Source organism: Prorops nasuta, unplaced genomic scaffold, assembly GCF_024137725.1.
Source record: "Prorops nasuta isolate Cenicafe-Biocafe unplaced genomic scaffold, Cenicafe_Pnas_1.2 PNAS00002, whole genome shotgun sequence".
NCBI classification, from domain to species: Eukaryota; Metazoa; Arthropoda; class Insecta; order Hymenoptera; family Bethylidae; genus Prorops; species Prorops nasuta.
Window position 1 is genome coordinate 5,394,033 of NW_027116799.1, and position 27,827 is coordinate 5,421,859.

Sequence of the window (27,827 nt, forward strand, 5' to 3'; positions counted from 1 at the left end):
CCCCTTTTCGGAGGGTGAAAGCACGTGGTGTTGGAAGGTGGTTACGTGGGAGTAGCTTGGGTTTGCGTGGGAAGGGTGCGAACGGGCTCGGGCACCCTCTACGCGCCAGCTTTGCTCCCGGCATTCTCCCTTAGCGTTAATACAGGCTACGCGGGCGAAGGGCAGGATTAAATTGGCACCAATTACCAGCAAAACACCCTCCACGCACTTTCTCCCTCTCTTCCCCAACCTTCCCTCCGTAGCCTTCCGACAAGCTCGAAAGAATCCCCCGCCCCAGCGCGCCGCAACGATATTACATTATGAAAATATACATCCCCAACCCTGCTGGTCCCGATGCAATTATCAGCCTGCCGCGTTACACTTCGCGCCTCCATTCACCACCAGATTAATATTTCCTACGAAAATGAATTTTCTTTCAAACACTAATTATTCATATTTGCCATTTACCCCCTCCCCCTCTCGCCTCTTTCGAAACTTTGCTTCCCCTCCCCCGCCTCCACCTTCACGCAAAGATAATTACATTAATTACACTTGGCAATAGTTCCTCACATATTTGCCATCGACCAAACTAATTGGTAATGTTGGCGAGTCTATTTGAAGAATAACGAGTTCGCTGGATTTACGTGCTAATTGCGCCCGAGTTTAATTAACGTTTCGCGTAAATATTGCGCCGAGCGCTGCTGGTTACGCAACGCTTTACGACGCGGTACAGGAAAACCAATGGCGTCGTAATCGGAGCACCGAGGCCTTCGTTACGTTTGCTGCGCCTTGCGCCTCGCGCGATACCAAATTCCTCCAGTGACGCAACCGCGCGACCAGATATGTATTTATGCTACATGTATATGCGTGTACATATATATTTACGTGCGACGCAACTGTTAATCTCGCAAGGTGAATTCGAGCCTGGCACAAATCAATGGATGGCTCGCTCCCTCCCCTTGTAACTTCGTCCTCTCGTTCGAACTCCATTCGACCGATCATCCGCGACATCGTAGTATCCTATGTATATTCCTCATTAACCCTATACACATATATATATATATATATGCATATACACCATAATACGCTATATAATATTATTGTCCCTGGAAAATGCCGCACGAGAAGAATATAATCGAGCGCGAGATGCACTTTTGTGTAGGAGGACGAGACGACGTGGAACACGACACGAAACGAAATGCAAACGGGATGCATTTGTACACACACAAATGGGCGGTTCTGGAGCGTACAATAACAACAGGCTTTTACAATTGCCCGTTTGATTTACTATTCATCTTCCGCGCACGATAGCAAAGAATACCTGCATGCCACACATCCGGGGATTAGTTACGCGCCACTCTCGCTTGTCTCTGCCTACCTCCTCGTATTTTTCTCATCGCGTACACAATAACTAATAAGAGACCTCCTCCCCCCCCCCCCCTCCTCTCTTTCTCTCTCCTTCACTCCCTCGACTATATAATTTTTTCCTTTCCTATAGCACCGCGGTGGATGAGTCTACGCGGAACAATGAACTCGCGACGAATTTTCCTACTCTTAAAATTCTATAAATCTTTGCACATCATTATTATTATATAAAGAATCGATTCCCTGTGGGCGAAACGGTAAATTTCCATGAATGAGGAAATGGAGGCAGGAGGAGCTGCGTTTGGGTGGAATGCCGAGGGAACGGGTGCACCGGCGCGGCGGCTCACGCGTATTGAAAAAGACGGCGGGGACTCGTGCGATATGGCGACGGTACCGGTTGGCGGTGGCGTTTATGCACACAAATGGGCGGTTCGAGCAACGGTGTTGCCTGCAATTGGTCGACAGAGTCGTTACACTTATCGTATTACGCGTCAGACTGTATTATATTCACGTGTGTACTAATATACGGAGAGACGAGGCACGCACACATAGGAAGTAACATCTGTACCTTGAGAATACGAAAGGCACGCACGAACCACCTTGGTGGATCGTGGGTGTGGGAAAGAGTTTTCAGGGCCAACGCGCCATTTGCCAAATGACAAACTATGCCAGCGAGTTTTCGCTCTCCTAGCTCTCCCCCCTCCCACCCCATTCCTGTCGCTACCTCGTCTCGCACCCCCCAATTCCACTCTAATTTCAACATACCGCACCACGCATTTTTAGTCATTCCCAGCGCAACTACTATTAATTTCCCTGACACGCATATAACGGTTATACCTCTATACGCGATAGGAGTCACGTGCGAGCGTAGCTTTGCAAAATTTAGCCAGTTTTGCAGTGTAGCAGTATTGATAAGTGTGCACGACATAAGTGGCGATAATGGCGTGTAAAAATGAGCGAGGACGGCGAGTGATAAGATCTCGACAAACATTTTAGAAATTTTTCGAGCGCGGAGATTGCGGGAGGAGAAAATGCGGGATAGAATGGGGAGTGTGGCTGAGGCGAGTGGTGCCTACAAGGAGGAGGTGTTTGACGAATAGCACTGATATATACACGGGATAGCAACGTGGGGGATTGTTATAGCTGCTTTGTATCTCGTTTGGTAAATCCTGTAAAGGGTACCGTGCGAGTCCGCAGGCTCTCACGGATGGAAAACTGCACATGTAGAGCCGGACGAGGACGCGAAGGACAATGGCTCGCTGGGCGCACTGGCGAGGCGCTCCGGAGTTCCATCGGTCCTCGCGCATCCTCGAGATCGCTTTGAGAGCGCGAAAGGCGTGCCAACTCGCGGTGTATCGCATTACGGGGGGCCACCATGAGCTCTTCTCCAGCACGCACACACACACACACACACGCGTATAGCGGAGGTGGCCAAGAGAAGGATAATTTATTATGCTGTCAGTATGTCGCTCACAATGACCGCCTCCTCGATTTTAGCGACACGAGCGATTATCGGACCAGCCGATCTCTACCCGATCATCGTTAGCATGAATAACGTGACAATGGTAATCTCCCTTTCGAGAAAGTGCCAACGTGTGTGCTTTTCGATGCCAGATGTCGCCGTGGAATGCATAGGTATGGGAGGAGGCAGACACGCGTCTCGCACTGTTATATATACATATACTATATATATGCGATATAGTATCTTTCTAAAAATATTTCTCCTCTTCCCTACATACTATATATATATATATATATATATATATATTTGTACGCGGCTTCAATTTCAACGATTCGCGTCGCGACGCCACAATGCCGATTCCCGAAGGGCCCCTAACTCCCACATCCACCCTCTCTCTCTCTCTCTCTCTACCAATTATTTTATTTCCGTCTTACTCAAAACATCCGTGATCCTCGCTTCGTCACCGCTAAACATCTGCTCGACATCCAATCCGGAATTTCCAAGTCTAAACCTGCCGTCTCGTACAATTTAATGACGTTCCTAATATACAGAGTATTACAGAGTGTATGTATATGTATATACTCTATATAGAGCGTGTATTTTTGTAAAAAGCAGTCCGAGGTCGATACTCTCGGTGTTCCTCCGGGTTTTCTGGAAGAGAAGACGCAGCTGGAAATCTGGTGAAACGAGCGAAGAGAGCGCGCGCGAGCAAGGAGTCTGGTATGTCTCGAGGATCTTCCCCTAGATTCCCCTTGGGGAGGCAAAATATTCTTCGAGCACTTTCCACGAAGCGAGGGAGTGTTTAGGTCGGCGATAGACCATCGGCGAGGGATGCGCGGCTCAACGGGGGTGGTTTCGGGGTAGGAAAGTGGCCCCGTTACAAGTTTTACTGCAGTTTTGCGGCTCGAAACTGCGAGCGCGTAACGGGCAGCAATTGAATTTAAATATTCAATTATGCAATGTGTAAATGAAATAGAAGTCTTATGCAAATGGCTACACGCTGAGGGCTGTTGCAAATTTAAAGGGTTAAATATTTATTAGCGGAGGGTTAACCGAGATTTATGGCCCAGTTCTGCCTCATTCCGCCTCGTTCGCTCTCATTCGCTCATTTGGCCAATATTCGAATTATACGGGATCTCTGGCAATTCTTCTCAAAACTCTCCTACACCTCTTTACGGCACTGCGCAATTCGTTTCACCTGCTTATATATATATATGTATACCTTAACTCAAGTACGAACGCTTTTCCATTCTCGAAATAATACTATTTAGTCGGCCTATCCTGACTAAAACTCTCGCTCTCTCTCTCCCTCTCTCTTTCTATTTCTATTTCTCTTTCTCTTTCTTACAGGATTTATGTCCCTTGGACACGAAGGTGTAGAGAATATGCTGAAGGATTAGGAAGCTCGCTTGATCGAGAGTGAACCAGACAAGTGTTTTTTTTTTAACTCAACAATGCTAACATTTATTTATAATGAAAATACGTTGATTGAGACAATAGTTTAAACAAGTATCATTATCGGTAATATATTATCACTATAATGCTAGTCGTATACAATGTTCGGGTGAGTTTCATTCATCTCTTTCTTAATTCTAGTAAGTTGTAAGTCGTTATAACACACATACATGTACAATCTCCGTCGTTTGAAATTTCTTCGTGGTCGCGCCTTTTGCGCGTCGTCTGTGCAAATATACGTAAGTTCAATAATATAATATTTATTCATTTATTTATATATATATATATGTATATATATATGTTCGGAAGTTTACCATCATCGAAAACGATCAAGCAACAGATTTGCTATTTTACTTTCGAGCGTCTCCACTAGATGGACCTCTGCCTTCCCTCCCTCCAACCTATCTGCCAGCAGCGACTGGTGTAACCTGTCGTGTGACAGAATGGGGGGAGGGGGGAGGGGAGGCTCCGAGGTGGTGTGGGGAGGAACGACTGGGCCGTATTCGTATTCCGAGTCTCGTCAGTTTAGAACGTGATACTTCATATCTAAGAAATTTGTTGTCTATTGTTTAATTTGTGCGATTCTGCATAATAGTTGCCCGTGACTTATGTAAATAAATATAGCCAGCAATTTCGTGGATTTAATCAATAAAAAGTTGGATTGTCAAGGGTTTACCACCACGTTCGTGGATTTTCATCCCTCATCTCAAAGATTAGTAAGACAAGGTTTTTCCTTCGACCAAGTTTGTGGAAGGTTTTCCCTGAAATTGGCTTTCAAATAAAGAACATATTCAAATTCAGTAAATTTAATGTAATTATTATTTCCAATCAAACACATTCTGTTCATCTGATTTCCGGAATTACAGAAATTTGGCTCAGCGCGAATCGACATATTATTAAACAATATATATATATATAATTTTTATATATTCATATATCCTTTCCCTCTCTCCCTACTCTTCTCTTACGTATTTCGTCGTGTGCGTATACGCGTAGCTCGAAAACGTTAACAATCTCAGAAACAATACGAAACAAAAACGTAACTATTATACGCGACATATTCTTAACAAATATTTTTTTTTTCCTTCTTTCAAACTGACGCGCAACAGGGAACGTGAAGTGCAAAAACCATTTGCTCATCGCACGATCACAATCTCCCTACCTCTTGAAACTTAACTTCGCCAAAAGCTTAAATCTATCGAATGAAAAATAATAATGAGTAAGCGCGACACAAATTATATCACCGTGCAAGGTAGCTGGATGACCTATCGGCAGATGTAAAAAGAATTGAGCAATTCGAGTAAAAATTCGCGTCGCTGAAACGAAGCTCTCGCAATAGTAAGAGGGTAGAAAAAAGAGATAAAAAAATAAGAATATAAAAAGGAAATGGAAATTAACGGAATAATAATCTCCATTATTTATACCTCGAGCCATCTCAATCTAATATCACCGTGAAGCTAATTTCGTTTCAGCCTAAAATCGTCGTTGCATTTAATATGTATATAATATATATATATATATATATATTACTAGGACCTCTTACAGCTGCGGACAAGACACGCCACGATGCAAACACAATAATTATACAAAAGAAAAACGATATATTCTTCCGTTTAATTGGTAACAGTGACTTTGCACACCGCGATCACTGCCGAGACTTGATATATCCTGCGAATCTTTCTGTACAGGCTGCTGAAAAAATCGCTTTTCTTCATTAATTATCATTTAATTAAGTACACAGTCTCGGCGCCAGAGCGCGCCAGCTGGGACCTATGGCACTAAGTATTCACGTTATTTTCTCAATAATCTCAATTTTCCGATGAATTATCTATGCAAGTCTTATTCGACGTATACGTGTGTTGTCTCCTTGATATAATATTACATTTAAGTTACAAGCCAAAGGACTCTTTACGTATTACTTTTTTTTCCTTTTCCCTTCAACTCCGACCTCGAAATATCGGCCTTGGCGATTCTCCCGTTGGTATACGTATATTGTAGGATTTTGACGATCGTGTGAAAAAACATTAGCAAAATAATCCGTAGCCTCGCAGACACATTTAGGCACAAATTCGCGCGTGAATTCCTAACGTGTAGATGCAACTTTATCGGTGATCACACGAACGAGTAAACCGAGAAGCGATTCCTTAAAAAATATGTAAGCGACCAGAACCGGCGAGAATCTCGTATTGTACAGACTATTAAATCCCGCGGCTTAATTCTTTTATCACCCACAATGACACAATTAAAAGATATTCCGTATTATACGTTACGCAGCGTCCCATGAAAATCTCCTACGACGGAAGACACGCGAATTTACATAAAATATCGAACGATTAGTACGTATACAGAGTCCACGATGCGACCGATGTGCTCGAGTCGCAGCGTGCGTTCGTCGTAAAATATAGGTACAATAAGTATGAAGCTGCGCCAAGTCCTCTTCGATGTTTCCTCCGTGGTCCGTGAAAAAAATTCTTCGACTTCCTGTGGACCATCCAAATGGGTTTTCTCATATGGGGGGGGGGGGGGGGGGGGTGGAAACCGAGATTGTGCATCTCGGCCCTAGGCTCGGCACTCGTAACTAGGGTTCCGACCGACTTGCGCCGAGAACCACCTACCAACCTCCGTACACACCCTTGCATTTTAGCTTTCAGTCGAGCTTTCATCGTTAAATTTACTTTTGAGAAATTCGGACGACTCCCCTTCGTCGCTTATTTATCATTGTATCGTGATTAATTTCCTGCTTGCCCAAGGAAAAGGCTCCTCCTCACCCTGCACCCTCTGATTTCTCGTTGCATGCATATTACTGCAGAGCCATGACTCTCCAACTATATCGCATTATATATATGCAAACTCAACGATATATATACCATTGACCTTCAGGGACCACGTGGGTTTGCGATTGAAACACCACGATCGATATACTCTGCTCGAATATATCGATCGGAGCTGCAATATGACGGTACGTGTAAATCTGTTCGAAATGTTACGTGGAACTGTTTAAGTATGTGTGGATGTGTGCGGCGGGTGTGAATATAATGTTATTTGTTTAATAATTTATATATATATATATATATGGTATGAGAGACGATACGTCAATGAAAGGTATGTTATAATGAAGTGGTCTAAAGATAAATAGTAATATATGTAATTGATTATACATAGATATGTATATAAATATATTAATCCTGGTTAATATATATCATACATATATGTATACACATAGTATATTAACTCGAAGTCGAGGGTGAAGGGTTTTCGTAGACCTTGACCTTGGTAGTGGGAGGTGACGTCGTTAGTCGTCCGTTTCTCTGCTCTTTTGAGAAATAATTCTCTCTCCCTCTCACTCTCTCTCTCTTTCGCTCTCGCTTCGGAGAGAAAAAATCTGAACAATTATCAAGGGTTGTTAAGTACGGGGATTGGGGGTGGATCTCGCGCGCCCAGCCGGCCAGGACATGTACCTCACACAACTCCCTAGTTACGAGTACCGAGACCTAGTGATAATCTGACTGGTATCGCGCACGACGAACATATATATGAACTATTCTCGGATCTTCTCGATTAATTTCTTTTCGTTTATAAGCTGCGCAACCGGCGCCGACAATATCGCTGTCGGCTCATCGCACAAACATTCCTAATTACTTTCAGTATTTCTCTCGTTTGAATGAGACTCACTCACGCTCTCAATTCCCTATACACAATTTCATATTTTAAAAACAACGCTGCATCTTGTCTGGTTCGTGTCACGCTCATATTTATCCAATTTCCTTCAATCTTATGTATATCGGCATCGCTCGCTTCGCCTACCATATTAATCCATGCTAATAAGTTAAAAACTATAGACTATAATCTCCTGTATTCTCAAAACTGATGGATAGTACCACGATCTCTCTCTCTCTCTCACTCTCACAAATCATTCTATCACACTCTCACTCGCTCGAACATTCTCTCAATTTTCCTCTTTCGCACTCTCTCTCCCTATTATATTTAAGTTAATTCTGACCGCTCGGTTTAAAAATAGACACAAATTCATTTTGTGACGTGTATAGACTTAATCCTATTACGTATATCCTGATCACGATTAATAGTCGCTAAGAATAATATCGTCGCCCTGCTATAAACCACGCGGTGAAATCTCCGCCGATTTCTTTCTTAACGTCATGTCAATTACGTTCGGCGGATAAGCGCGTTTTTACCGAGACGCACGACGATCATCAGACTCGCGTTTATTCACAAGTGAGACTAACTCGCGCGTTAATAAGCATCCACAAGATGATGCGTGTATCGTTGGTGCCTGCAAGAGAGACGCCAGCCTTGGGACGGCGTCGAAGCGTCCAGTCGCGAGTAGAAAATCTTCAGCTTCCTCGTGTGCGATAACATCGTTTCATGGCGCAGAGCTCAAGTCCATCCTATATATATATATATATATATATATATTTATTTATATATTTAAAGCGTGTCAATAGCTACTAGCTAAGCGTTCTGCAAACGTATAAAAAATCTATAATCAACGATCGATAATAAAAAAAACGTGTCAACAAAGTTCAAAATTAACACGGCTCGCGCTACTTTCTTCAGTCTATTCGCAACGGATCAGCCGGATTTTCTACGCGTAAGATAAGAATCGACGCTCTCCCAAGGGGGCGTGAGCTGTAAAATAACCGCTTCGCGATTCTCCGATCCACGACAGACCTTGACAGTTAAAAGAGGGAATGCGACATCGATGTATCGATGCCAACAGATTCGTCGCTTCGATCTCTGCTTCTCCAAAAGGACATCTTCGAGAGATGTTCCTTCGAATCAGGTAAATTTGTAGGTTTGCTTTTTTCTTTACATATTTGTGCGAACAACGTGCAGACTAAGCTTTTTCAAGAGATTCAAAAGGAAGGATGGAAATTCCGTTTCCTCCGTTGGTCCAAGAGGGAAACGTTCGAAGGAAGAAATCAGAGAAAATATGTAAAGCTTCGTATTATATATACATATATAATATACGTGTATACGATGAATTGACAATCGAAGAAGAATAAGAAGAAGAGAAGCAAAAGAGACTAGACTGCGAGATAGATTGAAATGCATCAAGTTAAAAGCCAGCCAAGTGCCAGAAGAGAAAAAGATAGAGACGGTGAGTGAGAAAAGAGAGTTTCGACAAGTAGCGCCAGTCCAACGATAAAAACAAAAAATAAGAAAAAAAAAGAGTCACGATACGCGTTACCCTCGCTCTTTATACTCGACTGGTTCATTCTATGACTGACACCGACTCTAGCATTAGAATCTATGTAGAAAGAGAGAAGAAGAAGAAGTAGTAGTAGTAGTAGTAGAAGAAGAAGAAGAAAAATACAGTGATTTATATAGGAGAAGAAGAAGAAGAGGTCCTGTCGCGGGATCGGGTAGCATCGCGCGAAGAGGCCTGCACCAGTTGGATCGGCATTGAATCGGTACGGCGACGTTATGGAGAAATGTGTTACGTATCGTAATAGCAGGAGGATTATTACGTACGGTACGTATATATATAGGAGCACAGAGACTTTAGTGCAGAGACGCGGAACGGCAAAAGACGATCGTGATGCTTGGTTGAGAAAGTTTGTTATTGCGCGGCGCGGCGCGTCTATTACGAGCACGGATAAACGGTCGAGCTGATGGTGTGGTAGGCAGCGAGGGCGGCGTGCGCGTGCGCAGGGGGCGCGGATGCGGCTGCGTGCGGCGAGGTGGCCATCGCGGATGCCGCCGCGGCTGCCATCATCATCTGCTGGTGCGTACGCTTTAGGGAGTTGGGAGTTGTGGCGGCGCTACTTGGGGTAATAGCAGTAGTAGTGGTTGTATTGTTGTTGTTCGACTGCGGCGACGGGTGGTGGTTTTGGCTTTGGTTTTGGCTCAGTTGCAAGGGGGTGGTGGTGGCGGTACTGCCGATACTGGCGTGACTATTAGTCTGGTGATGGTGGTGGTGGTGGTGGTGGTGATGGTGGTGGTGAGGGGTGATCGCGTCGTGCGGATAATAAGACGTTGACGATGGTGAGGTACTCACGACGTCCGGCGTACTGGCTCCGTCCGTATGGCTGGTACTGTCGGCTGTACTCCTTGGTCCGCCGCCGTCGAGTCCGTTGCCCATTTCTGGGGGCTTCGAGCTCTCCCGGTCATCGATCACTAGGTCGATCGGCATCTTGCCCTTCAGGCAGCTGATGTACCGGTGGCAGAAGTTATCGCACAGCTCGTGCACCTGTCAACAAACAACAATTCATCGTTATTCTTTTTTCTTCTTCATTGTTATCTTACATCTGGAAGAACCTTTCTCTCTCTCTCTCTCTCTCTCTCTCTCTCTCTCACTCGTACGTACGAACATTGTTGAATATATACGTGTAATTTCTAATGCGAGAAGAGCGAACGCGAGCTAGAAATTCTTGCTTCTCGCTTCTCTAAATTAGTCGTGTCCGTATGGTAGCATTCCGTGGGAACCAAAGGAAATTCCAAGATATTTCAACGTCGGCACATAGGCTCGGGACAAAGGTATAGCCGAGGAGACGCGACGGTCTATCCAAGTATCGATATGCGAGTAGTACAGTCGAGGGATGAGTGCAGGAGAAGATCGAGGGAGGAGGAGAATCTCGAGGTCGCAGAAACGGCCAAAGCACCAGCAGCAGAAGAGTCTCTCTCGACGCTGTAGAGAGGGGGGGGGGGGGGAGGTCTGACCGCGCTGTCCAGTCGACCAGAATGTTATGTATGCAAATGAAGGCTGACAGGCCTAAAGGATACCCGCTTGTGCTTATATTCTCTCTTTCTCCAACCTGTCCTTTCCTCTCTCTCTCCCAATTTCCCGCTCTTTCTCTCTCTCTCTCTCTCTCTCTATCTCCCTGACTCTCTCTTTCACGATCAAACTTCAGCGATCGGTTTTAGAAAAAAACAAAGGCTATAATAAGAAAAGGAAATAAAAATCGTTATCTCGTTATATGTAAATCATCGAAGAGAGAAAAAAATAAGAGAGAGAGAGAGAGAGGAAAGTATTACGAAGTTTCTTCCTTCTTTCTTAGTATATGTATAATAGAGAAGAACGTGGCCATCTTGATATAGACAGCAGCCAATGGAAAAGTCCCGTAGACCATCGTGGACAATGAGTCTCAGCTTCTTCGCATAATCGAACTATTTGCTTGAGAAAACTGGTCTGGTTAAGTAGAGTTCAACGAAGCGTATCATAATCCTTACAGCGCAAGTAACGTATAGCAACCTCGAGGATGTAATTGGTCCTGGGCTGAGTAGAAATTTCAACACTTGCACGAATAACGCGATTGGAAGAAATAAATAAAGTTGGGCAAGCAAAGTGACCAATGGCAGGTCTTTTCGCTGTTGAGTGTCGCGTGCAAAAAGAGTTCTGGATGAAAGCGTGACGTCGTTGAAGATTCGTCACGCTTGTTTATCCAAAAGAAACAAAAGCAGAGTGCATAGAATGACTATGAGACTGAAGCTTCAGATTTTGTCAATAAGGTGGCTTTTTCCGGCGGTTCGAATTTTCTCCGAAGGATGCGCGGGGGACCGTTTAAAGGACGAAGAAGGGCCATGCGAGAGAGGTAGAGGACCTCGAAGGACAGCGGCTATAATGCCGAACTGGTTAGAATTTGATCCGCCGGGAGTCGAGTTGAACCGGCCGACAATACTCGGCGAAAGAAAGAAATAAGCCTCTCGGACTCATTCCCCCCCCCCCCCCTCTTTCTTCCTTTCCCCCTCTTTCGCTCCTTTTCTCCGTCTCGCCCCGTCAATTCTTTATGTGCAGCGCTCGTACACGTGGAGATAGATATCGCGAAGCGTCTTCTTTTACCACTCTTGTTTTTTCCACTGACTTTTTTTTCGGCTGTAAAATCTTCGGCTGGATTGGGTTCGGTAATCCCCGTGTATTCCCTCCGAGCGCAACGAACTTTCTCTCTCACCGACCGCGACTCTCGACGCGCGTCTTATTTGTTATTAACGCCAATGGCGCGTTAACGGGCAAATTTTGTGGGCAACGCTTTAATGCACGTTCGTCGAGTACATTATGTTGTAAGACGTTGAATAAATAATCGGACTTTACTTTCTCTCCGCTGCGAGCTATCGTTCGAATTATTACCCACTGCCCCTTCCACCCCCCCCCCCCTCCCCCCTACACTCTTCCGATATACCCTCGCACGCAATGTCGTGAATAACGCCATTACCGGAAGGCGACCGCCGAAAGATACTCAATGGCGGCACAATACTGCCATCCCTGTCGCCCGTAACTTGAGATTATTCGCATTTTATAGCCAATTTAACAAGCTCGAAAATTCCAAGAAAGGATGATGCTGTAACGCGGCTTTTAAAATTATAATATACCGAAAGAAACAGTATGAGAGAAAAGAGGGAAAAATGAAGAGAGGGAGAGAGAGAGAGAACTCGCGTCGCGAGCTAGATTATTTTGGGAGAGCACATAGGTATCCTGTAGCGTAATAGTAGGCTTGTAACGCTAGTGGAGAAAATACCCATCTAAAACGATCTTCCGGATGCAGACTGATCTCCTATTTACAAAACGAGTTCTCGGTTCAAAGCCTCTTTAAGCGAGCTCTTGTCCCTGCCAAGTCTCTCGCATTTCTATCCTGCACTATCATTTTTCCTCTATTGCCTCCCTGCTTTTGCAAGTCAAAGAAGGGACGAGGAGAGAGAGAGAGAGAGAGAGTAGCTATATACGCATGCGACATTAGTACTACCTTGCAAACCCTCCCTTTGTTCGCCGCCTCTAAAATTACTCGAAAATTTACGTAAACGCTGGAATGAACGGGTAAACCTTCCCCACACCCCCTATCGCTTCTATAACCTCCTCCACGGAAAGTCCGCGTAAAGGCAAACGGTGAAGAATGGGGCGGATCTGGGCTACGTATACGAGAGACCAACTGTAAAAAAAGGGGGAAGAAAAATGAACGCAGGAAACTCCATTTACGGTACAATGGTCTCCTTTCAGGCCGAAGGTAATGAAGGTTTTCGGGGTGTCTGTCTCAGCTACCTTCGTTCTATATACTACGAGGTTATTCTCGCTCGATCGTACAACTTGGACTCCCCACCTGACCACCCCTTACCTGACACGCACAAACTCACATGTACCAGCTGTACTCTATATATTCAATACATTCTGCATCTCGCTCGGTACGTACCTTTCCTAATCAAACAGCATTAATTTTCTAAATATAGCAATGTAAACATACGATTCGTGTCGGTCGGAATAAAAGTGGCAAAATTAATATCGTGCAAGCAGATCAAGTCGATCCATCTTACGTGGCAGCAGTGGCGTGTATGAGCCGGAGATTTGAAAATTAATCATACACCATGGCAACCTCGACCCCGCGTGGTCTCTGTATCACGGGCGAGTATCTTCGGGGCCAACGGTGAACCACGAAGATCGTATGTACATAGGTGTGCATGTATATGCGATCCAGCTAGCCGAGAGAGAGAGAGACACGCACACACGCAACTATGGACACACAGAAATATATATATATATACAGACGAGAGCAGAAGGAGAGAGGAACGGCGGCAGAGAGCAAGATGGCAAAAGACATACGCGAAAAGGAGGAGCAAGATGTAGCACGGGTTAGAGAAGCAGAACCAGTTTGCTGAGGTCCGCGGAAGGGGACGAGGGTCCTCCTCGTGTTATACCAGTATGAATCCCGTTGGTATGCACCGTGCGCCATAATACACCATAAGGAATTTACCGCTCGCTCTAACCAGTGACGGCGTTTATATACATCGGGAAGCTTAGTGCAGCGAGGGGCCTTTTGGCAGAAGGAAAATCATGCCGGAGAAAAAGGGATGCGGGCTGAGAGATTGTTGTTGCAAGAAGGAGAGAGAGGATAATCAGGATAAAAAGGGACAGAGCAAGATAGGCCATCCTTCCGAGCACCAGGCCCCGGTAAAACGTAATTATGCTAATACGCGATTGGCTCGAAAATGTTAAATGCAGAAGGTGCATCACCGCGGGCTAGCATGATCCATCCGATTGGTCCCTTTTTCTCCCACCCTCTAACCCTCTCTGCCTCTCTCTATCGTCTACCGACTCCAGATATTTATGGAATCTTCTTCATCGCACCCACTGCATTCCGCTCTCACTGGTCTCTTACTCATCCCCCCCCCCCCTCCCTCTCCCAATTCTCCTTCTTAACCTCAACGATCGGGCCCCATGGGACCAGAAAACGTTTCAATCTTCATTACGCCGATGCCATCGTGCCAAATTGCGGCCGAGTTTTATCGTCCTTTTGAAGAATCCCGTAACTGGATATCCAGCAATCTCTAGCGCGTATAATCAGCACTTGTTCATATTTCAACACCGAGCGGCTCCGGATACAAAACGCGACGCGCGTGGCAAATTGCTAAAGCAGAAAAATTAATTTGGCTGGCTGTTGCAATAAGTTGACCGTCCACGTCGCGTCTCCCATGGAGTGCATCAGCGAGCGGCAACATCTGCTCGATCTTCTCTCGTTCAAAGATTCACTTTCCGATAGGTCTCGCGGCAAATTTATGCGAAATGAATCGCCAACGTGTTATTCTAGCCACTTAATTTACAGGTATTAAAGTTCACAGCTGCTTTTTCTCGCGTCAATCGCGCGTTGCTCTCAAGGGGGGTAAGTATATAAGTGTCTCTCTTACCTTTTGCTCGCTACGCGTAAGAGCATCCATCGCGGAATTACAGCTTTTGCTACGGGCGGCGCATTTCTTAATTGATAAAAATGATATAATGACTCGACGTAAGCGTCCACGATGGGTTCTAGGCGGTATCGGCGATCTTCCATGGCTGCTGGCGTGGAAACATAAAATATCGCCCGTATCGAAGGGCATACGCGTATACGGGTGGTGTGCCGCGCCGCATAGTCGAATTCGCCTCGAGTGCTTCGCGGCTTGTAATAATGTAATCGACGCAAATGAGGAAAATTGCTATGAAATTGCAGGATCTCCACTTGTGGTACCTGTGTGTGTGTGTGTGTGTGTGCAGCCGAGAATGCATGGACCCCGCGACAAGGTTGGCCCAATGGCGAGGACCCTAGATCTCAGCTGCTGCCATTTCGATGCAAGCGCGATGGACGCCTCGCTATTTTGCAGCATGAAATATGGCCAGAAAAATCCATCGACGTGCATTATGCAAGCGAGTTTCGCCAAACTGCAGCTGCACCCAATTACGCTCTCGATAATGCAATTTTCTGTCAAAAATCCGATTTACGAGGCGCAATAACAGTGCTCGTATATAATTGCACAAATCTGCAGTAACCCAATTAATTCGGCTAAGTGGCTCGAGCGTTAATTAAAATTTGCTCTATGCGCGGATTAAAGTTGCCGTATAATCTTTTTGTACTGTCGAATCGAGAAGATCCGGCTTAGTGCTTGTCATTAAAATATACAACTCGCCAATGACAAATTGGAATTAAAGAGGTGAATATATATACTGATATGACAGTGACGCGATAAAGTCACTCAATTATAGTTACGATACGGTACGTCATTGATCCCTGCGATGCATTGGCACAATGTTTTCTATATGTCGACCAATGAAAGAAGGGTCCCTTTTCTTTCTTCGGCTCTTTTAGCACGACGCAATAATTAGAGGTGCGGAGCGAGGATCGGACGAGTCGTCGTAAAATTGGGCAAAATAAGGAGCTAGGCATGGAACTTTCAGCGGGGATGTCCACGAGAAAGTCCAGAAGGAACTTGTTAGAACACGAGACGAGGAGAGCACTATGCTGGTTCGACGAATCGACGTACCACCACCAGCCCCCTCCCCCTCCCCCATCCCTCACTCCTCCTCCTCCTATAATGGAACAAAGAGAGCGTGGACAGACCGATTCTTTTTTCCCATACTTTTTACCTTCGCCAAACTTTCAGAATCTATTAAAGCTACTGCTGTTCTGCCTCTTTTCTGCGGAGAGAAAAGAAACATGCAAAAGCCCAGCAGACTCGATGCTCCAACGCAAAAATACTCGACGGCTCATCTGCTTCATAAATTAAACATTTGCAGGGAAATCCAAAAATCACCCGAGGAAGTTCTTCAGCCAGCGGGATATTAATTTTCTTGATTTATTTAGCGAATCCTTTACGGAGCGGATTTGCATGGTTTCTTAAGTCTTTTTTTTTGTTACGTCGACGATGCTTATACACCGAGAAAAAAGATAGAAAACATCTCTTTGGCCGAGGATTTCACTTCAGAGATGCTAATATTCCACCTCCGCGAAACTTTTATGTCCGTCTAAAGAGAAAGGAAAAGAAGGCCGTTTTAAGCAAAACCACTTGAACGTGGTAGACTTTTGTTCGCCATTGAACGACTAATAATGACTCCACTTACGTCTAGTCCCAAATTGCTCTCTAGTCTCTATACGCTATAAACTACACTACGCCACAATTATGGGAAATTGCTCTCAATCATACAACATTTGTTTTCAGGCTTCAGAGCCATCGAAGAGACATCGCCAAATCCGAACCTCGTATACACCAGTAAATTCATTCCAGCACCCTTCGACAATTTTCTCCAACGATACATGTTTTTTGATATTTTTTGTTGGACGTCGTAAGAACACGTAAGAGAAAAAATTGTATCGTAGACAAAAGCTCACCTTTTCGAGTTCAAGAAGGTGAAACCGGAGGACCTGGATCGCTTGGACCATCTGAAAGAAAAAAGAGCAATGAATAAAATACATTGGATGAAACTCGAAGATTGGACCGAAGTAGAGATAGGATTTGAGTAGGATGCAGGATCGAGGGGCGAAGTGGGGGGGGGGGGAGAAGAGTGGAGGAAAGGGAAAGAAACATGAAGCAGACATGATTTAACCACACGCTGCTGCATCGGCAAGTTTAGCAACGGGCCTCGATCTTCTCTCTCTCCTTGAGGGATTCGAAATTTCCGGCTTACACGTGTTCCTATTGCATTCGTTAAAAATTCCCCCCCCCCCCCTCTCTCGTCCCTTAATTCAACGAGCTCGCCGCTGCTCGGTTTAACTTTGCACCACGGATTAACGGGAATTAATTATCATCGCGGCTTGGCATTCCGCTAATTGCGCGACTGGATTCCACGGGAGAATAAAAATCGAAAGAGTAGCATAACGCACGCGCAAGGTATTAACGATCATCGACGTTTGTTGCTCCGGAGACTTTCGACGAATGCATGGCGCAAGCAAGAGGGACAGGCTGCACTTTTAAAAGTGAACATTTCAGAATTGCTCAGCACCGATATAATCGTTAAGTTTACGACGTTTATTTCGCTATCTCCTCTAACTTTTGAGGCAATTGCTTGGCTCGCGTAATCATCGAACGATCGCGCAAATACTTTTCATTCCCGATTAAGGCAAGCCTCGCCAGCATCGGCCAACCACCAGCCTCGAAATCGCCTACGGACCGATCGACCGCAAGCGGCCATTCGCATAATTTCCCGATACGCCATAACGCTAAAAGTACGACCCTCGGGATATCCCCTCCACGCGATTCTCTCCTCGTCGCTATCTCTACGTGCGAGGCCTATGCACTTGGTTCCGTCTCGTGGAGGATGGGGCCAGCCCTCAGAATCGTCCATTCAATTAGGCAAACCGGTAATCTTAATCGTTAATTAACATTATATTTATGCAATTATGCTTCGTTACGATACCTCCCACCGCCTCCCCAAACCACTCGCGATAACCATGCGGAATGAGCATTCTCTCGCAGATAGCGCGATTCCAAAGGGGTACCATCCCCCCCCCCCCCCCCCCCTCGAATATCATTCTTCCTTCCTCAGCCAAAATCATGCACCTATATACGCGAGAATTGCTCGGCTGCAGCGCCGCGAAGAAACAAAGTGATATATCACCACGTGCATGTGCGGCGGGAAACAACTCGACTTCTCCTCCGCGTACACAAACGTGCAAATATCTCAGGCGGGTAAACGTTGGATGAAATCGCTGTTGGAGCGGGGCCAGTTAGCATGGCTCTTCTTTTCATCCTTATTTTTCTCGGAGAAATATCTGCGGGAAGCGTGCAATTACCTACCTTGGGCGAACGCAATGACGCAACGCAGTCACTCGACGTCCGACCGACGACCGAAATCTTTCCGTGCCCCCCGTGACACATTCCATTTAGCAGGAAACAAAGCAGAACGATGTAATTAGAACGCGCGGATGCGTCACGAAGTCCCTCGAGATATCGTTCTAGCGAGATAAGTGTGCTCTCGGTATTAATGAACTTGTTACTGAACAAACAGGAGAGTTCAAAGACCGACGAATGGCTCTCTCTCTCTCTCTCTCTCTCTCTCTCTCTCTTTCTCTCTCTCTTAATTCTCCTACCCAGGCTCATTCGTCAGAAATAATTCCGCGTCATGCGTGCGAGCAATAAATTGCATAATTAATTAGAACGCGTGAAATCTTATTGCCGGCGCAATCGCGCGAGGACCAGTCGAGGTTTTCTCGCGCGTGGATGAGGTAAAAAAAAGTTTCTTATGGTCCGCGCGTTGCACAGCAGCGAAAAAAACTTGTCCCCGCGAGACGAGCATTGGAAATTCGACACTGAAGAAGGAAGATTTTTTTTGGCGAAGAATCCGAGTGTTCGGGGTGAAAAGGGGAAGGGAGATGGTATCTTGAGGAGAGAATGAGAAACGCGGGACCCGATCTGGCCCTTGGACCGAAAGCTATACGAAACTACCGTGAGGATGCGGTACTAAATATATGCGCGGAGAACAACTTTTTTCTTCGAGATTCCATCGCAAAAAAAAAGATGGATAGATTTGTTTATCGGGGCTTTTTTATGCCGAAGAAAACACAAGTAGCAAATAATATTTTTAAGTAGACAGTGGGTAGGTTTGTTATCGATGGTGGATATAGCTCTGGGAGATCGTGCGAGGGAGTCAGCTGAGCGAGTCAAGACACGCTGAAGAACGGTTACGGCACAACTGCGGAGTGCACAATGTGTCCTCTATGTTCCCGTTTTGCCGAGCCGACCACGAGAGTAGAATCCCTCGAGCCTCGGTAAGCGCGTTGCTCTCCCCCCCCCCCCCCCCCCCTCCAACCAATACCAACGTAGCCAGCCATGACTAGCCGCTCGTGATCTTTCGGTCTCGAAGGAGGTTTTGCCACGATCGCTCATCACGTGATATTAATTAGACTCGCGCGCGCTTTCTCTCTCGTAAGAAAGAGAGTGAGAGGGTGGGAGGGAGAGAGCCCGCGAACGAAGCGTGAAAAAAGTCAGAGCGCACTAAGAAACCGAGAGATGGTGTTATTTATAAGCTGCTCGTCAGGGACTCGGTCGGAAGCGTCCCACTCCCTTCCCCATCTCCTTCCTGGCATTTTTTCTTCTTCCTTCCTCTCCCATCGAGCCACACATAAACATGCATATACACACACAATCAGCCATCTCTTCAATTTTCTCCTTCTCTCGCGCAATAACATCTCTCCAGATTTTTTCCTCTCCCTTTCCGACAGATACAGACTTTTCGCTGATACATCTGCTCCCTCCGTCTATTCGCTTTTTGATTCCAGCGCCTTTTTATTTCATTCTTCCACTGCGTCTTTCGTTGCGCGCGTGATGCATACGCGAGATACGCCGAGCCGAGGGACGCTCGTAACACGTGCTCGCTGCCTGCGCCTATATATATACACACGTAAATGAACCGACTGTCTCTTACGTGTCCGTCTTAGCGACGGATCGACGCGTTCAAGAATTTTGCCCGATCTTTACGCACGGAATACGAACCCCCCCCCCCTTCCTCTTCTCCTTCTCCTTCTCTTTCCCTTTCATTAATTTCTTCCAACACCAAAAACTGACGAGAGTCTCTCCTCTCGCGCAATATTCGACGCGCCGCAGCAGCTTTATCGCTCGGCTCTCTCGGTCCGACCAGTGTCAATCTACATTTTATCGTTACGCGAGTGTCTAAACTTCCCAGTTATCGGCAAAAAGTCTTAACGAGGCTCGGAATGAAAGCAGCAAAAAAAGCGGATCCGCATCAAGCTTGGCAACGTTTTTCAGCGGAATTCCACCGTGTCGAATTAACCTCGTCTTGGGCAGCAATGAAACATGGCGTCTGTATGGTCGGTGCTCGAGAAAAATGTAAATTAAATATGTGGCGAGTTTTCTTGTACGAGGCACCACGGAGAAACGAACGAGCGAGCTGGAGAGAGAGAGAGAGAGAGAGAGAGAGAGAGAGGGAATGAGGATGAAGAAACACGATTAAGGAGACCATAGAGGAATGCGCGATTCCGAAAGGCATTATACACCGCGAGACGCGAAATACCGGATTAATAATCGCGTATTATTTCGCAACGCGTGCATCGCCCACGCGCATTACGTAGATTTTTTTGCCCCATGTAAAAGAGGCAGGCGCTTCCTCGAGGAATCAGCAGGCACGAATCACGGCTGAGAATATTAAACAAGATTTCCTGTCCGCGCGAGAATGTACGACGTCGTAAATTTGTACACGCAGTTCGTACATACAAGTGACTGCATCCAGCCTGCGCGAACCGGTGCAATGCTACGGAGTAAAAACTTTGATAATCCCCGTGACGCGATTTTCGCCAGAAATATTCCTGCTATTTGGAAATCTGCCTTTGCGATTTGCGTTATTCCGTATAGAGGCTCGTGATATTATATGGGAGGTAAAAAAAATCCAACGAGTCAAAATAAATTAGGGGAGAATAGAAACTTTTAAGGCGAAGCGAAGAAATGCATATAGTATACATGTATATATATATACATATAAGAGGAAGGAATGAGATTAACAAGATATTTGCTCATAAGGTGAGCCTTTAATGACGAAGACCTGCTCCTTGATAAGTGCGTAATTAAGCGGATAGGCTGAGCATCTGGATGAGAGGTGAGACGTGGCACGCCTCGGGTAGCTCAAGCCGAGAGACACCGGTGATATGTAGGTATACCATGAGTACAAACGCCGCCTCTAATGAATCCTCATTAACTATATCAATTATTAACGACGAACATGGCACGGATGTTCCGATGAATCTTATCGATACGTCTGCTGATTTATTAGCCGAGACCGCGTTCCTTTTTTACTCTTCCGTCATTCTCGGTTTCTTCTTCATCCATGCAGTCTCGATATTACTCACCGTTTCATTATCACGCCTTGCCAAGTGCTAATACCGCACGCCAATAAAAGTATCCCTGTGCGGAACTACCGTTTTGCTGCCAATAGTCACACAGCAGTACACGCATACCGTTTATCCAGTTTAATTAATTCAAAAGCGCCAAGCGAAATCACTCGTTTTCCTCAAGATTTGTTGCTCCTATCTATCGTCACCGCGCAGGCCTGTTTCCCCCTCAATTATCCCTAATGAGACACTAATTATCGCCAACTCGATAATCATTTTATTAATATAGAAAAATACAATTATAAGACCTCGAGAATATAGGTGTATACATGAGCTTTCTCGCTGGTTTCGACGACGAAGAACGCGGCGGAGAGTTTGAAGAAGAAGAAGAAGAAGAAGCGTGGATTTACGGTAGCAGAAGCGCTGTGCAAGCAAAGGACGGTTTATCTATGACCCTCCGGCTCCCGGCTATATGCAAAACCACTCGAAGCGACAATTTTCAAATATTGTTAAACCGCGAGATACTTGTCATCGGTAAACAGGCCTGGGGAGCTCGGAGTACTTTCGTGAAGAAGAAAGCAAAGAGACCCGCGGTGGTATAACATTCTGACACTTGTAAGCAGCACCGGAGTAGAGGCTCGACGGAGAAAAAGAAAAAATTGCAAATGATAAACCGGGTAATTTGAAGAGCGAATTACCGAGAGGATTATTCAGCCTTAAAGATCAAAGCTAATTTTGATCGAGTGGAGGATGAGAGGAGAGTAGGTAGGTCGGACAACCGATGGAATTGCGAAGGATATCGCAGGAGGAAGTCGTGCGTGGTAATAAAAATAGAGAGGAGGATGCTTAAAAATAGATTTAACGATGTAAGGAAGGCCGGCGGCAAAGTGCATCGGCGCGCGGTGCACGAAATATTAAGATGATAGTGCGTCCTGGCACGGGCCATCAAAACGGCGAACCACCGTCTTAATAGCCGGAGATTTATAGTCCCGTGGAGCGTCGAGTCGACGTAACGTCACTACCAGAGACGTCTAATACGCCGTAACCTAACCCAACATAACCAAACTCAATACCGCATATAAAGAAAGCCATTCGCTTTATTATGCCACGCTACTCTCGCTACGTAGCCACATAAAAGTGATCAAGGTCGAAGGCGCGCGCCACACACCGCACTCGGATATTTAACTATTAAATGGATCGAGCATCGGTGCACACACGCTGTCTCGCATCTCGGATTACAATACACACACGCATACCATAAGTATCGAGTGTACATGCTGGTATTTTTTCGAAAACACTGTGATTCACATCTGTCATCTTTGCTCGCTCGCTCGCCAGCGGCACGAGCGATAATCGCTATGCGAAATAATTAGGAAGGCTATCAAATTCTCGCTCGATTATATTGCAATTTGTGCCCCGAGTGAGATTTATGGACGAACCGAACAGGGAAAAAGTGCTCTAATATTGAAGGACACGTGCTGGCCAGTCGCACGTATATTTGTCTATTCTTATCAGAGTGGCGATAGTGTTAGACACCGCGCGGAATTTAATCAATTCGGCTATTGATACTCGATGACCCGTGTCGATAAACGAGCCGAGAAAATCAGAGTGCGCACCGAGCCTCTTGTTTGTTTACGTCGCGGCGCTGCTTGTAAGGTGATACGACACGAGTTTATATGGTCAAAGTGCACAGTTAAATGATATCGTACAGTTCCATTTACACGAGAGGCAACACTTGTATAATTGCCACGGAGAAAATGGATCGTATATCTTCTTTAATGTTTTAATGGTTTCGTTACTGCCACTATGCCGAAAAAACTCTATAAACCCCGGTGAATATGACGGAAGTCGTTTCGCTGGCAATGGCATAAATGGGAGACGGAAGGAGGGGGGGGGGGTGGGGTGGAAGGTGTATTACCATATATACAAGTATCTCTATTTATTTTTTGTTTCTTGGAAATTGCTGATAAGAGGGAGTTTAAATGTACGAATATAGCGTAAAACGAGCATGTTCGATACTTTGAAAATCGCAGGGTGTCCATCTCGAGCAACGATGTCTATAAGGGACGATATACGTATACTCTGTAGGGCCCCGAAAGAAAAGTCTCTATTGATACTTGCACGCTGCGTGAACCACGCGAGTCGAGCGAGCGAGCTATAAACGCGCACGACATGGTCTGTCTATCGTAAATCAAGTAAATCAATCCCAATGACGAGGAGTCTACCGAAGATAGACTAGCTATAGCATATCCGTAGGGATAACCAAGCAACAAAAGTCCCTCGCATAATAATCGTCCGTGGCGAAAGTTGCCTTCGGTAAGTTACAAAATTGCAATAATTAACGTAGAGCCGTCTTGAATCTCGGTGAACGCGTGCAACACTCGCGTGTATCGCGATACGCTCCTGCCTTTTAATGAAGGCTGCACGGATGCATGAGTCAATATATATACTACTGTCGCGAATCTATCCATCTATCCATCCTACCAACTATATGTATATATATATATATATATAAGTTATCGCTACGTGGTACACGGAGGGACGTACCGGCTTTCGTCTATAATTACAAGACACGCAAGTACATATCCACTTGCTAATAAGATATTCCTCACAATGCAAAAAACTAGGTTAAACATGCCGGTCAATTACGATAGAATTACACACTATCGGTTTCTACCATTTTTAACCGTATAATAATTTTTTTCAATGATGCATCCGAGTCCAACGAAAGTTTCCAGCGCACTAGAGAGATTGAATTATATATATATATATATATATATATATATATATATATATATAATATAATAGAGAGAATATCGAGAGATTGGAGGGCGTTTAGAAGGCCTAAAAGAATGAGAAGGGGGGGGGGGGGTAGGAGAACAAGGGCACAGGTTATTAAATGTCGAGAGGGCCTCTCGGCACAGGTTTCGTTCTTGATCCTTGTATCCTTGACTCGGCGAGTACCGTTACGATGCTTCAATACCGGCTTCGAGATGCGCTCTTGTTCGCAGAAGCGAACCAACTTCTAAGCATGGGATATAGGTTTACGGTATATAAAAAAGCCCCATATCTTTTCCCAATGACGAGCATCCGCGAGATCCATGACGCGGTCAGCTTGGGTTTCGATCATCGATTTTCAAAAGGTTAATATATCGAAGCCGCACTCGAACCTCGTATTTCCTTACAGATCCAGGACCAAAGGCATCTAAAAGTTTCACACGTTTCTAAATATATTTCCACATCAAAGTTGAAGCGAGTTACGGGAAAGAATTGCACTCTTACAAAGAACACAGTGCTTATTCCTGTATATACTCGGAATGAGACTTGCATCGGTGCTGACGCGAGGTCCGAAGATCCCGCATGCGGATTCTCCAGTGAGCAGACGACGGCAGGACGTCAAAAGGATTTCACGAGGCGCAGGACGCAGCAACGCTCGCAGAGGTGAAGTGCCCTCGCAATAATTATTCTCCAAACGCAAGACCGGCAATTAGCATCTCATTGGCTCATTTCTCGCTTATGCTAATGGAGAATATTATTTAAGCGCGTGTGCGAGCTGGAGTGGCGGCCTCTCGAGAGCCACACGGCTCGCATCTTTTGCGTTTGCTTTGCTCTCCTCCTCCTCCCCCCCCCCCCCCCTCCTCCTTAGCTTCTTTCCTTCTCGACGCGTTCGCCAAGAAGCTGCTGCCGTGCTCTGCTCCCGCCGCCCGCCCTCGCACCCGCGAACCTTACATTCGTTTGTCCGCCCACGATCGCTGCCACCACGAGTGCTCTTCTTCTTCTTCCTCCTCTTCTCCTCTCTAGAACTCAGACTCTCTACTATTTGGAAAGTGTTTCTCTCGATGCGAGAGAAACGTTGCTTTAGCCTGAAAATATCCTCCAGCGACACGTTCCACCAGTTCCACGCGATAGAGCGAGTAGTAGCGCGACGTTTAGCAATGTTGAAACGCGAACGTGGAAACCAGAATCGATACTGTGCTCCCGAGCGACGAAACAGGCGTGAAATCAAATCCGGGAATTAGCATATTAATTCTGAAGATTCCCCGACGCGAGAGTGGCTCGATAGAAATCGCACTATTATATAGCTGATCACCTGCTATTTCCTCATCTTAACTCTTTTTCCTCTCGATATTATATATATATATATATATAATCTCGCAATCATTCCACATAATTGAAATAAAATCTCTGCAGCAAAAGTATAATATATATAGTGTTGTACCTATATATATATATATATATATACGAGTGGGTTGCTTTATACGTGGTTTAATTCAATCCCCTCGAGTCACGAAATCAACTTTTGGAATCCCATGGACCGTCGACTTCCAATGGAACAAATCGGCCGAGAAATCTTAACCGAATTTCACAACAGTGTATAGGGAAACCCGCAGATTTCCTTTGGAAGAAAAAAAGAGAAACACGCAGGAACGAGAGAGCGGTATAGCAGTCTTTTCTCTCGGCGACTTTTCCAAATGCTTCCGCATCGACCCCGGAAGGACTTGGCTAGGCAGCTGCGTCGAATTATCTGCCACTCCGAGCCTTTTGAGAGACGCGCGCGCGCACGCTCGCTCAACTATGACAGCAGCGTCGAGGGCTCAAAACAGTTTCCAACGCAAGTTTCCGCAACTTCGCGACATACCGGCCCGCCATTTTTCCTTTCTTCCACGTAGCTTCACGGAATTTACCGTTGAAACGCTGCAGCTTCTTCCATCCGTGCGAGAAGCTCCGAGAGGGAGAAAGAGACTCGGCGAGAACGCGCCAACGCAGAAGAATATAAAAGAGAAGCGAGCGGTGAGAAAAAATGGTAAAGGGGAGGAAGAAAAGCGATGGGCACAAGTGCGGGGGAGGAGGGAGTGTGGTAGTCTGGAGGGCAAAAACCACGAACGTTACGTGCCTCTTCTTTACGATAGAAGCTCATTGCTCGTAGATTGCGATTTGCCACGGACGTAATGAAGCCACGGCAAGAGCTTCTGGCGGTAAAGGTGCGCGCAGACACGGGATGAGCCTCGCGTTGTTGTTGTTGCCAACAACCGCCGCCGACACCGCCACTACCGGCCACAGACCGAAATTTTTACACGACCAGCCCATTTAACTTTCTCGATTTACTACCCCGTAACACCTGCCACCGACGGCTTTTTGCAAATATTCTGCCTGCGAATCGCATCCCGATACTTGGCGCGAGCGCGCTATCCACGTACTGTCGCTCAACCCGGCTCCACCGTCTGCCATGACGAAAAATAATAGAAGCTATGCAACCGACAGCTTTTTTACTATTTCACCTACAAATCAGATTACTCCTCTGCGCCAACTTGTCAACGAAAACGACTAAAAATTCCCGCCAAAATACTACCTATCGCGCGCGACAGCAATTTATGCCTCCTCCCCCCTCCCTCTTTTATCCTTACAACTCGAACGTGTTTTTAACAAGCACACACTTTTCTGCTGCACGAGCAAAATTCTGTTATTTATGCAGAAGAAATAAGTTTATTGGACAAACAATTATTACCCGCGCGACACATTGTTTTCTCGACAACGCGCGAGCTCCTGCTTTTCCCCACGTGGAGTTTATTTTTCGTCCGCGGCGAGGCCAGCCGGCAGTTGTGACAACACTGACCGGACACCGAGCGTAAAAGCAGCACTTGTGTGAATTCGCTTTTTGTACGAGACTCTCCGAGTATTCATATATATAGAGTGAATTTGCAGGATAAGGTTGAATCTTTGGATTATTCGGACATCGAAGGCTTGGGGGAAATTTGCATCGGTTTGCAGAAGGGGAGTTATATAGGGGGGGGGGGGGGGGCTGGGTTAAAAATATTGCCTGGGCTTGCGTATAGTCGAGTTAGACGATTTGCATAGGACAGAGCAATTAATTCTTATTCGCAATACAATAGGAACGAGTTGAAGATCTGTGTCAGTGGAGAACGGAGACAAAAGTCTCGAAAAGGTAAGCTTAATGGCGACTCGGCTTTCAGGTGGCCGCGCTACACCGGTGGGCTCGCGCGTCCTCCACCACTGGAATACACCCGAGTTATTTAAAAAGCCCACTTCCCGTTATCTCGATCGGAGAGCGCGTAGGGTCGCTTGAAATATTTCTTCCTCTTGCACGTTTCAAGCCGGAATGGCCAACCGTCAGGTAAGAAGGGATCAACTTCACGCGAGTCTACGGTCTCTTTTCTAATTACACAACCTAAGCTCCCCAAATCAACCCACATTGATTCTCATCAAAAATAAATCATAATAAGCCAACTCCCCGGTCATTTATCTCGCTCCAATCTTCGATATAATGTATTTCTATATCTCCCATGGAACACGTTAAGGGAATTAAGGCCCCTTCGTTCAGATAAGGACGTTTTAATTAAAGAAAAACTCGAGGATCGAGGAAATGTGCAAAGGGAAAAATTGTCATTGACTATATAGTAAAATAAATTACTCACCAGCGAATCCACCTCCGGGTCTGCTATGTAATATGGTTTCTCTTGTCTAATCTGTAACAAACAAAAATCCAAGAGTTTAATACTTAATTTTAGATTGAAAAT

General features: G+C 45.7%; 1 protein-coding gene across 1 annotated transcript in view; it reads right to left on the reverse strand.

Annotated features, from left to right (window-relative positions):
- Positions 1-27,827, reverse strand: part of hth (homothorax) — a 330,111-nt gene that overhangs the window by 280,613 nt on the left and 21,671 nt on the right. The window contains exons 4-6 of the mRNA XM_066743762.1: positions 27,726-27,776; positions 16,843-16,893; positions 10,281-10,472 (exon numbers count right to left, since the gene is read on the reverse strand). Of these exons, the coding sequence (XP_066599859.1) occupies positions 10,281-10,472; positions 16,843-16,893; positions 27,726-27,776 (294 nt within the window). The remainder of the gene's footprint in view (positions 1-10,280; positions 10,473-16,842; positions 16,894-27,725; positions 27,777-27,827) is intronic.